The following is a 15,501-nucleotide window of genomic DNA, read 5'->3' as shown; positions in this document are numbered from 1 at the left end:
GTTTGTACCATTCACAATGGTATCAGATAGGACATATCCAGCCACTGATGCAATAGGCAGTGGATTACACGCCTACAATTAACTCCACTTCCGCTGCCCTCCCCTAGTGCTTTTGTAACCTTTATTCCCGTACAATCTCCAAAGAGCAAGTCTTGTCAATCTTGAAGGTTGCTGAGTTGGAATCCATTTTAAATGCTATGGATTTCATCTAGCCTAAACAACAACAACAACAACAACAACAACAAGCCTAAGCATCTGGATAATCTGGAGTTTTATGTGGCATGCCTGAGTAAAAATAATTTGTTTCTGTGGTATATCCCAGTGGGATAGTGAGTAGTGATTGGATTCAGATTGAAGAGCTAGGGAAAACCTAAAATGGCACTGGGTGAGGTTTTGAATAAAACACTTTGCTTGGGCCTTGTATCAAATATGACCTCAAATATAGCTGATTGGAGGGTAAGGAGTCATGTACCTGACTGTATTTAATTGGATTGAGTTGCTGTTGTATACCCAAGCGAGAGTAAGTAATTTATAAAGCTGAGGCTGCAGCAAGTTAAACTGAGCAACATATTGGATTTTGAAGAAATGATCATAAGCTGCCTCGTGATGTTTTCCTATTTCATGGAGAACTGCCTGCCTTTACTTCATAGGCATTGTGGAAAATTGAAAAACGCAACATGGCAACCCAAGAATTCCCAAATGTTATATAAAATCTGGTACTGAAAATCCACCCTGTAGTGGTACAAGCTTCCTAGGATTGAGAATTTTGGTGGTGGCATTCTGCACTAACTGTTAAAATTAGCCCCTGTTGCCATGGGGATTAAGAAGCGTCTTCACCTCTCTTCATTTGCGAAGTATTCTTGTGCAAACCTCAGAGATGAAGGGGCCAATTCCCTCTGTTCTGGAACCATCATACATTGTTCAGCCAGGAAAAATCCAGTTCCAGTTTTGATCTGTAATCCTTGGCTACAGTTTTACAGAAGCTGAATATCATGTTCTGAATGATTCTTCATTACTGAGGTCTTTGCCCTAGTGTATTCAGTTTATAATTTGGTTGCATTTTTTCCCTAGATTCAGGTTTTTGTATTGCAAGCGATTCTGTATGTATCTGGGATTCTCACATTTTATTTTTGTAAATTTTTATACTGTGCAACTCTTTAGTCCTTGATTTTCTCAATTCTGTATTGGCCTTCTTTTCATTCACCAAATGGATGGTGCCTCATGTTACAGATATGATATTATGGTGTATATCATTGGTTCATGATCTTTGGATGAAGTACTGAATGCCTTGAATACGTTGTGTTACACATGTTTTAGACATTTCTAATTCATTTCTTGTTCTGATGAAATTGTAGTTTCAAGGAGTTGGCTGCAAGTCGGCCTTTATCTGAATTACAGAGCGCTGATGAAGCTACTGCCCTGGTGACTGCAAACTTAGAGGCTGGAGCCCAGGGAGTTGAGGGAGAGGTTCCTTCAAATGGTGTGGAACCATCTGCAAAAGCAGGCTTAACAGAAGCTGAGGAGTTGGAGAAGTATGTTGCCGCTAGAGAAGACATGTACAAGAAAGCTAAGGAGTTCGATTCTAAGATCATTGGTTTTGAAACAGCTATTAGGAGGCCCTACTTTCATGTACGGCCCCTCGTTGATGCAGAACTAGAAAACTGGCATGGCTACCTGGATTTTATTGAAAGGGAAGGTGACTTGAACAAGGTATGTCTAATGTTTTAGATCACTGGTAGTTATGTAATCTCTTTTCAGTGATACCTTATGAATTAGGATTTATGGTGATTTCAGGTCGTCAAGATATATGAGAGGTGTCTAATTGCTTGTGCCAATTATCCTGAATACTGGATACGATATGTTTTGTGCATGGAAGCAAGTGGTAGCATGGACCTTGCAAATAATGCACTTGCTCGTGCTACGCAAGTCTTTGTCAAGGTATATAACTATATATGATATCTTATTTACTGGCCTGTTGATATTTGGATCCATCATGGTTGCAACGGCATGTTTGATTCTATTTATTCATTTGATCCAAACCTTAACCCGTCAGATTCACAAAAATCCCATAATTTGAATTTGCGAAGTCCTAACCCTGTTTTGCCCAAATCAATTTGGTTCTTTTTGGGATCATATTAATTGTCCCCTGTTCTACCCAAGGGTACATCAGTAACATATATTAAATTCACACCCAGACTTGGCTTGTATATGTTCAAATGTGACTTGTATTTGTTGTACAATGTAAGGATTAATAAAACCATTTCTATAAGTATAAAAATGCTTCTTTCACATCCCAGCTTGTAATGTACATGTTTAGAAAGCATCCTTTTAAGATACAACTTGATAGCATAGTGTCAGGAAAAAGACGGTTCACACTATGCTTAACTGGATGAAAACAAATTGATTGTAGAAGCAATTTAAACAACCCAAACACCCCACTCCCCCCCCCCCCCCCAAAAAAAAAAAAAAAAAAAACACAAAAGAGAGGGGGGGGGGAGAAGAAGAAGAAAGATATCGTGAAGCATAATCTTTTTAGTCTACTAGGTATGTGTGCAAACTTTGTGATAGAAAATAATCCTGTAACTTCCATAGAATTGCCTTCGGCTTCCAAATGATGTAACCCTGGATTACAGGGCCTGGAGCAGCAGGCAACTTGGGCTCAATAGCTTGCTGTTTGGTCTAATTCTCCAAGGACGGCAGCTGTTTAGGGTTTGTAACTCTGCTGTTTAGGGTCTGGAATTGATGGATAGCAGCTAAACTTTGCTCAATTCACTCTGAAAGTCCTGTGGCTAGGGTTAGGTTGAGTTCAAAGCCTTCAGCATTGAAAGGGTAGGTTTAGGGTTATGTTTAGGACAGGATTAGGTCTGAAAAATTAAGAGAAGATATTCTATTTTCAACAATCTGTAATTGCAGAATTTTATAGGTTAGGGTTTTGTTGTTTTTTTTTTAGGGTTATAAGAATTCTAGGTTTAGGTTTAGGGTTAGGGTTAGGGGGTAGGGGATGAGGTGCTAGTCCTAAGGCTGAATGTATAGGGGATAGGGGTTTATGGGAGTCTTAGCCTTCTAGGGTTTAGGGTTTTACTGGAATTTGCAGAATTCAGGAAATTCCAGATTCTGCCTCAAGGTGAAAAGAAGAAGAAGAAGAAGAAGAAGAAGAAGAAGAAGAAGAAGAAGAAGAAGAGAAAGATGGGTGGGCTGGAGTGAGGGGAATGAAAGGGAGGGGTTTTAGGAAGGGAAGGGACCTAACCAGGGGATTCTAGGTGAGGGGAAGAGGGGCTGCAATGGGATGGGGGTTGGGAATACCTAGAACTAGGGTTTAGTGAAACGGGGATGGTGCTGCAAGGTTTAGGGAGAAGGAAGAGGGCTATACAGGGGTTAGGAGAGTGACTGGGATAGTAGAAGGGGCTAGGATCACACTTGTTTAGGAAGGGGGCTGTTGACTGAAGACTGAGTTGAAGATGACTCTAGGGCTGCTGCAGGCTTGATGAAGATAAATACAATGCTGAAATTGCAGAAAACTCTCTTGATCCTTCAAACCCAGGTCGTGGGCTAGATTCCTACGACTCCAAGTCTCTGTTTTTTTGTTTTTTTTGGGTTCCCCCCCCCTTAATGCTACAACTGATTTTATTACAATGAGGAGGGGGCTTTACATATCCTTACACTTGAAGGACATAGATTAAGACTCAATCTAGGAAAAACTTAATTGGATTCAAACTAGGGAATCCACTGTGGACTGGGATTCCCTTTACAACTCAACAACTTAACAGAACAAATTAGAAAGGAGCTTCTAGAGATCTCTTAAGTAACTTGCAAAAATAAATAACCAACTTCCAGAAGGATTGCTTTTTGAAAATCGGATTCCAACACACCTAGTCGGACAAGGATTCTAACCACTAATCCAATTGAAAACAAAAGGTAGATATAGGATCCTAAAATATTTTGCAATTTACTAGACCCTTTTGGTGTTCAAAGGGGGTGGGGAAATGGCCAAATTGCCTTTTGAGGGTTCGGCCAGCTTCTTGGTGTGCCAATCGGGCCTAGTTTTTTGTCCATGGGCTTTATGCTTGTTGGGCCTTGTTACATCACCGGAGTTCATTCATCCCGTACAAAGGCTCACGATATCAGAATGTATGTGGTGTGGCTTCTATGAGAATTTTATTATAAGAATGGAATAAGGAGAAAATTGATCCCCGAATTCCCTTTTTTCTGTTGCTTTGTTTTTTTCTTCTTCTTCTGTGGTGGGGGGTGGTGGTGGTTTGTTTGGGGAGAGGAGGGATAACTAGACATATCTGTGTAGAGTACTTGCATGGAAATTTAACAGTTTAATCAAAATTAAGTATGAACTAGTGGACAAGATCCCTCTGGGGAGTTGGGGGGAGGTTCAAGGCATATGGCAAAGAAGTACTGGAGGCTTGGAGCAGGTCAACACTTGAGAAGTCGAGACTGCACTTTCTCCTGAATCAACCTCATAGTAGTGTGTACTGTGGCTTGACTTGCCACTAGGTTTATGTCAACCACTGCTGGAGTAAAATATCCAATACCTTTCAGTGATTATATTTATGGAACATGTAAACACAAGTAACTGAAAGGTTGCACTTTATTTTGGTCCTGGAAATTTTTATTTCCTTTTCTTTAAGAAACAAAAATCTGGAAGAGTGGTCTTTGGTTATAAAGGACGTTAAAGTATAGCATTTTTCAAACGTCACCAAGGTAGTGTCTCTAAACTATTGAAAGCAACCTTAAAAGATTTAGAACAATTTTGCTTGTGTATGAATTAGTTCTTTACAGAGTTCCCTTACATCTTTGGCTGTCCTCTCTACTTATTTCTGTCTGCTTCTTTTACTAGTTACATTCTTTTTTTCCTTTCATATTTTAGTTGTTTTTCATTGTAGGATCATCTGATATAATTCTTGTGACCTTTTCCCCCCTTTTTTTTTTTTTTTTTTTTGGGGGGGGGTGGTATTTTGCCTGTCATCCTGTATTTGTGGGGTTTTTTTTTTGTTTTTTGTTTTTGCATGTGTTTCAAATAATTAGACACAACATTCTTTCCTGCGAGGAATTCATTTACATATCTTTTTATTAGTCATGAATTTGGACAGGAGGTGCATAAGTATTTTTAATTTTTGCTGTCTTGTTTCTTATATTCTTCCAATGCCCTCAACAGAGACAACCGGAGATACACCTTTTTGCTGCTAGGTTTAAGGAGCAAATTGGGGATATTGTTGGAGCACGTGCTGCATATCAACTTTTGCATTCTGGAATTTCACCTGGTTTACTTGAAGCTGTTGTTAAGCATGCAAACATGGAACATCGATTGGTAGTGCTACTTGAATTTTCTATTACAAGTACTTGACTCGGTCATGGTCAAATGTGTGTTTTAAATTGGTCATTTCTTTATGTTTTGCAGGGGAACTTGGAAGATGCGTTCTCACTTTATGAACAGGCTATAGCCACTGAAAGGGGGAAAGAGCAGTCTCAAACTTTGCCAATGCTATTTGTGCAGTATGCACGGTTTTTATACTTGGTGAGTGGAACCATTTTTTCCAATATGAAACAATTACTTGAATCTGCATTAACCCTGGGGGTTTCGATGTATGAGGATAAAAATAGTGCTCTTTTCTTGCACTGTTTTGGTATTTCTTAATTTATGGTAGTGGCTTCCCTAAAATTTGGGAAGCACTGATGATGGAGACCTAGATTCATGTGAATCAGAGATGAGCATTTTGTTGTTGTTGTAATGTTGTACTATTTCGTACTTTGTATGCACGGTTTTTATACTTGGTGAGTGGAACCATCTGTTCTAATATGAAACAATTACTTGAATCTGCATTGACACAGGGGGTTTAGATCTATGAGGATAAAAATAGTGCTATTTTCTTGCACTGTTTTGCTATTTCATAATTTGTGGTAGTGGTTTTCCTAAAATTTGGGAAGCACTGACGATGGAGACCTAGATCCATGTGAATCAAAGAAGATCTTTTTTGTTGTAATGTTGTACTATTTCGTACTTCGTATGCACGGTTTTTATGCTTGGTGAGTGGAACCTTTTGTTCCCTTGCTTGAATCTGCATTTTTACAGGGGGTTTAGATCTATGAGGATAAAAATAGTGCTATTTTCTTGCACTATTTTGCTTTTCATAATTTATGGTAGTGGTTTTCCTAAAATTTGGGAAGCACTGACGATGGAGACCTAGATCCATGTGAATTCAAAGATGAGCTTTTTTGTTGTAATGTTGTACTATTTTGTGCTTTTTACATTTGTGGTTTCACTATAATTTGGAAACCATCAGTTCATTTTTCTGGAGTTCTACTAGTTCACTCTTTCTTTTTCTTATTCCCTTTTTTAGCTGCTATAGGGGATGGGCTCCAGTAACAAAGTAACTTTGTTTCTCACCTGGATATAGGAAACTGAAAAATGACGAGAGCAACATTCTAGAAGCAAGGGAAGGTCACAGATGGGAAAAGTCAAAACTCACACGAAAATTACCTCACCACACAACCCAGCGCCTATGTCATACTGCTTCCTCTAGATGACTTTCCCACTATTAGTGTTAAATGGGAAATAGCCTTTGAGAAAGGCAAGCTGACCCCAAAAAAAGATCACCTATCAGCTCTATTTTGTTTTCCCTTTTAGGGGTGGTGGTGGGTGTCTAACAAGAAAAAAAAATGCCAGCTAATTACAATGGCCTTCAACCCTGGCCTTCTTCCTCATCTTGCACTATCGTTGCCCTTTATATTATTGCGTTAATGTAGGAACTAATTTCTGTTTTTGGACTTTCACACCACCTGTTAGCATTTAATTGCAATATCTTGCTCACCTAAAATTCTTTCCTGTTTTCAAGGGAATCTTTTATAGTTTATTTATTGAGTATGCTGTACATTTTTGCATAGTAATCCTTTGTGTGTTCATGCTGTTTTCCACTGGCTAGTAGACAATCTGTAATGAGCTGTGACATCTTGATTAGGATTTTGGGCTTTATTTTCATTTCCAGATTGTAGGTTTTGTGATGCTTTTGTCTCAATGACACTGTATCTTTGTGTTTATTTCGATGATGTTTTTAAGGTTGCTGCAAATGCTGAAAAAGCTAGGGAAGTTTTAGTTGAAGCAACTGATAATGTGCAACTATCAAAGCCACTTTTAGAGGTTTGTTCTTTCGAAATTCCCTTTACATTTCATTTTCTTTGCAGCTTTACTTAGTGTTTTTGTTCTTCTCTAGCTGACAATGGTGCACTTGTTGCTTTGAAATGTTTCAGGCCTTAATCCATCTGGAGGCTATACAGTCAACTCCTAAGAGAATTGATTATATAGACTCATTGGTTGAAAAGTTCGTACTTCCCACTCCTGATAATCCCAATCCTGCAAGTATCACCGACAGAGAAGAATTATCTAGCATCTTTTTGGAGGTAATGTTTTGGAGAGAGAGATGATCTTGCCTGCTGCCTTCTGAACTTTGACTGACTGGCTTGTTTAATTCATCTTGCTTCAGTTTGTGTATATCTGTGTCTTGTGAGTAATTGTTTATCCATTAATAAGGACCCAGGTTACAATTAAAATCTACATGCCCAATGAAGAAGCGCAAAATTATAGTAGCTGATAACCCAAGCTACATTCAATGATAGAACATCCCCGGTGAAGAAGCACACAATTATAGTAGCTGATAACCCAAGCCACATTCAATGTTCTATCACTAAGCAAAGCTGTTCCATTTAATTGTGATTGGGATGAGTTTCTAAGCTAGTGTCGGTCAATTTTAGGGTTAGGATTTGGTAGAGGTTTAGGTCTGATGCTAGGTTACATTGTTTGAGGAGGGGATTGTATCAGTTTAGGTTTGTTGTTTTGTTGATGGTGGAACTTTGCTGAAATTGAAAGAGCAATAAATTAGAGATTGGTTTTTATGTTTAGGAAAGGAAGAAGATGAGGGAATGTAGGGTTTCTGATGGTCAGATGAGGCTGCAAATTAGATCTAGTCCTCCAAGGGCTGTGAGGGTGATTTGATCCAAACATGGTAGTATTCCAACTGTTGGGATGATTTCCAGAGATGGACGAAAAGCTAGATTTATGTTTCAGAAGATTAGTAGAAAAAATTTTTAGTTCCAAGGTTGATCTCCATGACTCCAACTTGGTGTGAATCTTTGCTTTTGTCTCATCTACTAAAATAATATTATCTGCTAAAGGCATACATTGAGAAACCTCATCTTGAATGTATCTGATTGATGCGATCTGACTTGAATAAGGCTTAGTCTTCCAAGATCTCTTAGACTAGTTTCTAGTCCCAAATCTTGATTTCGTGTATGTTGTATGGGTTCCTGGATTGGGTTTAAACTAGTGGCCTCTAAATTCCTTGGTTGGTAAATTGGGATGGGATGGTATCAGGGGTGGTGGGGTCTTAGTTTCGGAGAGATTTAGAATAGTGAGATGTATGGTGGGATGGGGCAGGTTCTTAAGATATGGGATGAAAAGTTATTGTAATGGGCTGAAACTTGGAGGGAATGGAGGTAATGGTATGGGGATATGATCTCCCAAGTTGGTTGGGTTTGGATGGTCAGATTAGAAAATACGAGGGTTTTTTTTTTTTGGGGTTGAGGGGGGGGGAAACAAATTTTTTTTTTTTTTTAATCTCATTTTTATTATTTTATAGTCCCTCCCCCTGGATCCAAATGGTCGAAATTTCGATCGAAATGCCGCAAAAATCCAACTCAACGAAATTGAGTAGTAGCACGAGTATCCATTTCGTTCGTATCGCCGAATTTCGGTCGATACGAGTCAAATTCGACCCGATACCATATCGGGCCGACGCCTGCGTAGGTTTATTACCCTCGCCGCCTCCGTGAGTTTCGCGTTTGAGCGATTCGCGGTGATTTCGACCTAATTTTGCATTTTTGCTCATTTCACTTGCTTTCATCCCATTCTACACCTAATTTCTAGTATTCCATTTCCTTCAAACTCTTGATTTGCTCCTCCATTTGTGCATTTTCTCAAATCTTGCAAGGTGAGTAACCAACTTCCTCATTTTTTGATTTTTGTTTCATTTGTGCCTTAAATCATGTTAGATTGCTTCCAAATTTATATATGTTTACTTTAGGTGATAATCTATGAATTTGTGTGTCAAAATTATTTTTTGATTCTTCCTACTATTTTTTTATTTTTCTGTTATTAAAAATTATTTACTAAATTATGTATATTGTTAAAAATGTTTATGTATAGTACATGTATAAGCTTCAAATGGATGTATGTGAGAGTTGAGACCCATATTGCTGTGATGGTGTTGAATTAATTTTTTTTCTGTTAATTATGTAATTTTACTGTATTTAATATATATTTAAATAATTAAAAAATATATTTAAATATTAAAAAAATAATTAATTTCTGTTTTAAATTTAAAAATAGGAGAGTATTAGTGGAAGCATGTATGCAATTTTTTGAGCATGTTGTGGATATTTTTAAGATAGTTAGTGTGTATTTTATATATTTTAAAATTATTTATATATTAAAAAAATACTTATATAGTTATACATATTTTTTTTAATATTTAAAAATAGGAGGTTATTATTAGAAGCATGTATGTCATTTTTAGAGCATATTGTGGAGCTTTTCAAGATACTTAGTATGTGTTTTTGTATCGCACTCTATTTTAAAGATGTCGACATAGCTTGGGATCATGGAAGGCCACCGCTGATAAGAGGAAGAGTGAGTGTAATTACCGCAAGAAACAAATAGGAGGAGGTGGGGCCACTAGATTGAAGGTGCATCTAGCTGGTGGCACAGGATGTAACAGGTGCCCAAAGGTGCCCGTAGAGGTCAAGAAGGCAATGGCCTCATATATTAGTGGTGGAAAGCAAAGAGGAAAGAGAAAGAACACAGAGGGATGAGTTCGAGGATGCTCGTTTAGATGACCTTCCGATCCCGAGGGTTATGGTAGGGATGAGCCAGAGAGGCGTGACCCGATCCGAGGCCGATCACCGAGGAGGGCGATGATGATGAGTAGGGAGCAACAGAGGATTGATGACATCGGAGGCCAGAGGGGTCCGGGTTGTGGGTCCTCTAGAGAGCCGAGGGTAGGGAGGTGTAGGTGGCTCCCAAGTCCCCACGAGGAGGTCTCGAGTGTCGCAGAGGCCCTATCCCACGGGCCCCTACAAGGGGTCGAGCTCCTCAAAGACATCCTCAGATCCGGATCTGAGATTCTTCGCAATGATCCGGCCCTATTTGCGAGGCCCGAGCATAACAGAAAGTCGAAGCACTTATGGGGGAGTGTGAAGGAGAAAGTGGGGATGGCTTTCTCCAAATGGGCGCATTACCATAGTGTTCCAGACATACAGCTCAGGGGCCCTACTACAGAGATATGATTGAGCAGATAGGAGGGGGGGGAGTGGTGTACAGGGGCCCCACTCCATACGAGATATACAATGTGTATTTGCCTAAGCATAAAGAGGACATAAATGAATACATTAAGGGATTAAAGCCCACGTGGAATCATTATGGAGTGACTCGATGGCGATGGTTGGACCGGTCCCACTAGCACCCATCATCAATTTCATGTTGAATTGTGATGGGAGGACGTGTTCCTCAGTCGGAGATGCATCCGGTGAGAAGAAGGATGCAAAATACATTTACAAATTACAAGCAAGTGGTGAAGGAGGTTGGAGGGAAAATGTAGTTCAAATTGTGATCGATAATGGCTCCAACTACAAGAAAGCAGGTTGAAGATGCAAGAGAACTCCGTATCTAAAGTCTAAACATATAGTATTAATTTTCATTTGTAAATACATATATTTACATTACACATATACATGTACACTTTATAACTTTGTATTGATGGCTTGATGCCTTGATGGATGGACGATATAGGCTCTTTTGGACTCCTTGTGCTGCTCACCGCATTGACTTAATGTTGAAGGAGATTGGAAAGGTCAAGCTTGTGAAGAATACGGTGGACCAAGCTCGACATGTTAGCACCTTCATATATAACCACACCTATGCATTAAGGATGATGAGGGACAAGTGTCGGGGTGAGTTAGTGAGGCCGGCATAACCAGATTTGCTACTAATTGGATAGCACTGCAGAGCTTTGAGAGTAGGAAGACCGGCCTTAGGAGTATGTTTGCATCGAGGAGTGGTTTAACCGGGAGGGTTCTTCATCGGTGGGAGGAAGGAGAGCTCGCTTGACTATCCTCGATGAGAGTTTCTGCACAATGTGAGGATAGTAGTGAAGATGCTTGAGCCTCGTGGTGAATGTGTTGAGGATGGTAGATCAGCAAAGAAAACCTACTCTAGCACACATATTTGCTGCGAGATAGGATGAAGCCAAGTTGCTCAGTCTACCCACGCGGCAACAAGAAAGTCCTTCAAATCATCAACAGAGATGGGAGTCTATGTTGCAGATCCACCGCATAAGGCTGGTGAGTTGTTAGTTGTTAAGTACTTAAGTCTAGTATTTAATTTAATTTTCATTATGTTATCACACTATTAAGGCTTAAGCATTAACTATTCCCTTTTATGACATACTTTTTCTTACACAGCATACTATTTAAATCCCAAGTACCATTACAAGGACAATATTGGGATGAGGCAAGATTTGATGGATGCTGTCCAAACCGTAGTGGAGAAGTTCAACCGGATCACTAAACAAGCAATCATCCTTATGGAGGTGAGATAGTGATTAGAATCATTTGATATTCACAATTCGTAGTTTTATACTAAGTCATTAACCTAGTAAGTAGTAACTAGTAAGTAGTAACTACTAAGTACTAACTAGTTATTGTTTTTTCTCTTCATATATTAGATAAAGGCTTTTAGGGATGCCACTGGGAGCTTTGGTCGTGCTGTGGCTGTATCGGGACGGGAAACCGCCTCGCGCAAGTTCATTCATTTATTTCATTATACATTATACATTTAATTATTATATTCTATGATTCTATCTTTAATTTAGTTATTTAAGTATTAAAATGACTTGGAGTCTATGTTTGTTGCAGCTGAGTGGTGGTTGCAATTTGGACGTGATTCACACAACTTGAGTAGGATTGCAGCAAAGTGCTCTCCCAAACATGTTCGCCACCGGTTGTGGCGAATTGAGCACCTTCAGCCTCATTCACTCAAAGAGGCGCAACCGATTGGGTGTGAAGCGTCTAGAGGACCTTGTCTACCTACACTATAATATGAGACTGAGAGAGGATCATATTAGACAGGGGATGGACAGAGAGAGCACCAATATCGAGTTGGCCGACATATTTGAGATGGATGATGATGATAACCCGAGGTTGACTGGGATCGGGGATAGTGGAGACGGATTGCTGGATGAGGATGGAGGTCTTCCCAATAGTCGATTGCGGAGGAGATGGGGGCTGATGTGGGGGACTTCATGGCCCGGGAGGGGAGGCCACATGCGAGCCCGCCCGTCCCTTCGTGCCACACCCTAGTGCATCCACCCGAGTGAGGATTTGATTTTCTGGTCCGACACCGAGAATGAGGTGACTCAGCCTCCGGCGATGCGATGATGGTGTGATGATGACGGTGATGGTGATGATGGAGGGGATGAGGAGGGTGTGGGACCTCGTGATCGGGATTCAGCCGATCCTAGGGAGAGACCACCACCACCACCACCCGCCGGACGGAGAGTCGGGGGGGGGGAGGACGACCACCGAGATTCACGGGAGAGAGTCGGTTCACCCACGCGACACAGGATTCGCACCATACCGGAGCCGCATCTCGAGGCAAAAATGTTTCCTCTACATATTCGAGGAAGGGGAAGGGGAAACAGCATGGCTGGAGCACAGAGGACACACCATCATATGGGTCCACCGTCCATCCGATGCCGAGAGCTTGGTGGGATCTATGAGATCGATGAGCATTGATGATACTAGAGACTCCTCCACCTCTAGAGGATCCGGATGGCATAGGCCTCCAGAGTCCTCATATGATACCGCTCGTGGAGAGTATTGGTTCTACCGAGTCGACTTATGGTTATGGTCCTATGGTTATGGACCATATGGTGTCCCTCCCGGCTATCGATTCGGGTCGGGCCGCCAGCCACGACTAGAGCCTTATGGTTATGGAGCGGCCTATGGAGCTTATGGTGTCCCTCCCACTATCGATTATCGGAGTCACCACCGCGACCTTATCGCATCCTTATCCTTCTCCTAGTCCCGAGAGCCGGGGGGTGGTCTTTCATTTGTTGAGCGGATCTTCCACACTATTCCACAGCCACAAGGCCCACCACCACCGCCTTTGGAGATTCACAACTTCCCACCGTTAGGGAATCTTATGCATGTGGATGAGGCCACATATAGAGGTGCGTTTTTGACTATGTCCAAAACTATATGGGGCGGGGGCAAACATCATGGGAGTTATATTGTCATTTGTATGGGGTGGCAGCGGAAGAGGGAGACCTGAGGCTTGAATAGAATAGACTTGTAAGCAAGTTGTAAGTTGTAAGTTGTAACTTGTAAGTATAACAATACAACTTCTTCTCCGATTCATGTACTATATACTTTGAATGTTGGATGTTACATTTTCGTAGTTTTTAGTAAACTAGTAGTTATTATAGTGTTTATTATGTTTGAAATAGCTAGTATGCAAAAATCCAAATCAATTTGAGTGCATTTGAGGCTCGAAATTGAGTTTTCAAGAATCAGGAAAAAAGTATCCAGTTTCGGTCGAAATTTCGACCGAACCTCGAAATTTCGACCTTTTCCAAGGTCGAAATGTTCATTTCGATCGAATTTTTTACCTGGTCTGGGGGTGGGGGGGGGGGGGGGGGGGGGGGGGGGCCGGGGCCGGGGGGGAGGTGACTGAAGTAATTGATAAAAAGAGGGGCCGGGGTTTTGGGGTCTCTCAAAAAGCCCGAAAACCCCAAAAAAAAAAAGGGGGGTGAAGGGGGGGGCGGACCAGGGGGGGGGGCCAAAAAAAAAAAAAAAAAAAAGAAGGGGGGGGGGTGTTTTAGACTGCCAGTTTACTTGATTGGAGCCTTATGGAGGCAGCAATATGCCTAAAAATGGGAGTTGAAGGCTGCAGTATACAGCCATAGTCAAGAGTGTAAGCTTGATTACACTGAGAACCTTGTTAAGCCTTGGATCTTCAATGCCAATTGACAGAACCAAAATTTTCACACGAGAGATGCTCAAAGAGAAGCTTTGTACTCAATATTCTAAATCTGACCCTCCCGTTGAGTGAAGGGATCCATTTACACAAATTATGGGCTGGAATTCCTAGTCTGATTTGAATTCCCAGCCTTATTATATTGTGAGGTTTATAGCTAGTCTTGTACAAGTGACTGAGTTAAAATAATAAATAAATACGTGTCTAAGAAAAAGGAAAACTTGCATGCCTAACATGCCCCTCAAGTTGACAGAATTACAATTTTTCTGCTAGTAGTCTGATCAAGTAAGGAAAGATCTAGAAATAAATAGAAAATAAGCTCTCGGGCAGCAGCCCTAGCTGCTGAGCAGTAACCCTAGGGGGTGTCTTTTGGACCTCTACTTGGTCTTGGAGGGGTTGGATACTGCATCAATGGGTGAATCATTAATGATATGCACAGGCACACAGCCAGATAAGGGGGTGAAGCTGATCCTTGATGTAACATTGGCCCCCAATTGTGATTACACTTTTCACTTTATGATGCAGATCCAGCACTGAATTGGCCTATTTTCCTTTGAAATCAACCTGGGGTCCATGTAAGTAGATGTTGGGCCTTCGTTTAATACGTTTGTGTGGTCATGGGCCTATTCTATGGGCCCAAAAATTTAGCATTTAGGTATAGTACGAAAATAGTTTAGTCTATTAGTTAATTGGTCTAATTATGTAATTATGTAAATTCTGCCGAACTTAAGTTATAAGGGAAGAATAGTCTTTTTCTAATGTTTTATTTCAATTTTTTATGAGTCTTAAAACAGTCTGGGCTGGTCAGTTTCTATTTTCCTAGTTAAAGTCAGTTTCTAACTCCAAATTTCAGTAGGACTTCTTATGTAACGTTATGTAGCCCCCCCATTGGTTGAGTTTGAGAACTGATTTGAATGAAAGAAAATAATTTTCCCTTTGAGCACTTTTTATGTGTTTCTTTGGTTCTGTCAATTAGTCTGGGAGGGCCAGGATGAGGACTTTTGGTTTTGTCCATTAGTTTGAAGATCCAAGCATTAGATATTTTGGTTATGTCAATCAGTTTGAAGATCCAAGCATGAGGTCTGATTTTATCAGTAAATCTGAAGAATAAACCCTAGTAAGGTTCTAAGCTAAGTTTAGCTCAGATCCTTGATGGTGGCTGTAAGAGAGCCTTTGACCACCATCGACAGCTGCATTCCAGCTTCATCCAGGCTTCATTCAAGGTCCAAACCAGGCACATTGGAAGCCTCATCAATCCCCTTGCCCACATTTTTTCCATTTTCTTGAATTTTTGGACTTTTTAGAGACCCAAAATTCAAGGTCAGATCTAGCCAATCTAACCATTAGAACTGTCATAAAACTTTGGCAACCTCGTTCCCCCAACCCTAGTGACCTTCCATCCCAATTTC

General features: G+C 40.6%; 1 protein-coding gene across 3 annotated transcripts in view; it reads left to right on the top strand.

Moving 5' to 3' along the window:
- Positions 1-15,501, top strand: part of LOC149009914 (pre-mRNA-processing factor 39-1-like) — a 32,781-nt gene that overhangs the window by 5,159 nt on the left and 12,121 nt on the right. For all 3 annotated transcript variants that reach the window (XM_089160381.1, XM_089160380.1, XM_089160379.1), the window contains 6 exons: positions 1,356-1,710; positions 1,795-1,938; positions 5,165-5,317; positions 5,408-5,524; positions 7,064-7,144; positions 7,255-7,404. In XM_089160381.1, coding sequence (XP_089016507.1) covers positions 1,356-1,710; positions 1,795-1,938; positions 5,165-5,317; positions 5,408-5,524; positions 7,064-7,144; positions 7,255-7,404 — 1,000 coding nt within the window. The remainder of the gene's footprint in view (positions 1-1,355; positions 1,711-1,794; positions 1,939-5,164; positions 5,318-5,407; positions 5,525-7,063; positions 7,145-7,254; positions 7,405-15,501) is intronic.

This window comes from Hakea prostrata, chromosome 7 (assembly GCF_041222555.1).
Source record: "Hakea prostrata isolate BN-2017 chromosome 7, UWA_Hpros_2, whole genome shotgun sequence".
In the NCBI taxonomy this organism is placed as follows: Eukaryota; Viridiplantae; Streptophyta; class Magnoliopsida; order Proteales; family Proteaceae; genus Hakea; species Hakea prostrata.
The sequence above is the reverse complement of the archived record's forward strand: the minus strand, read 5'-3'. Positions and strand labels throughout refer to the sequence as shown.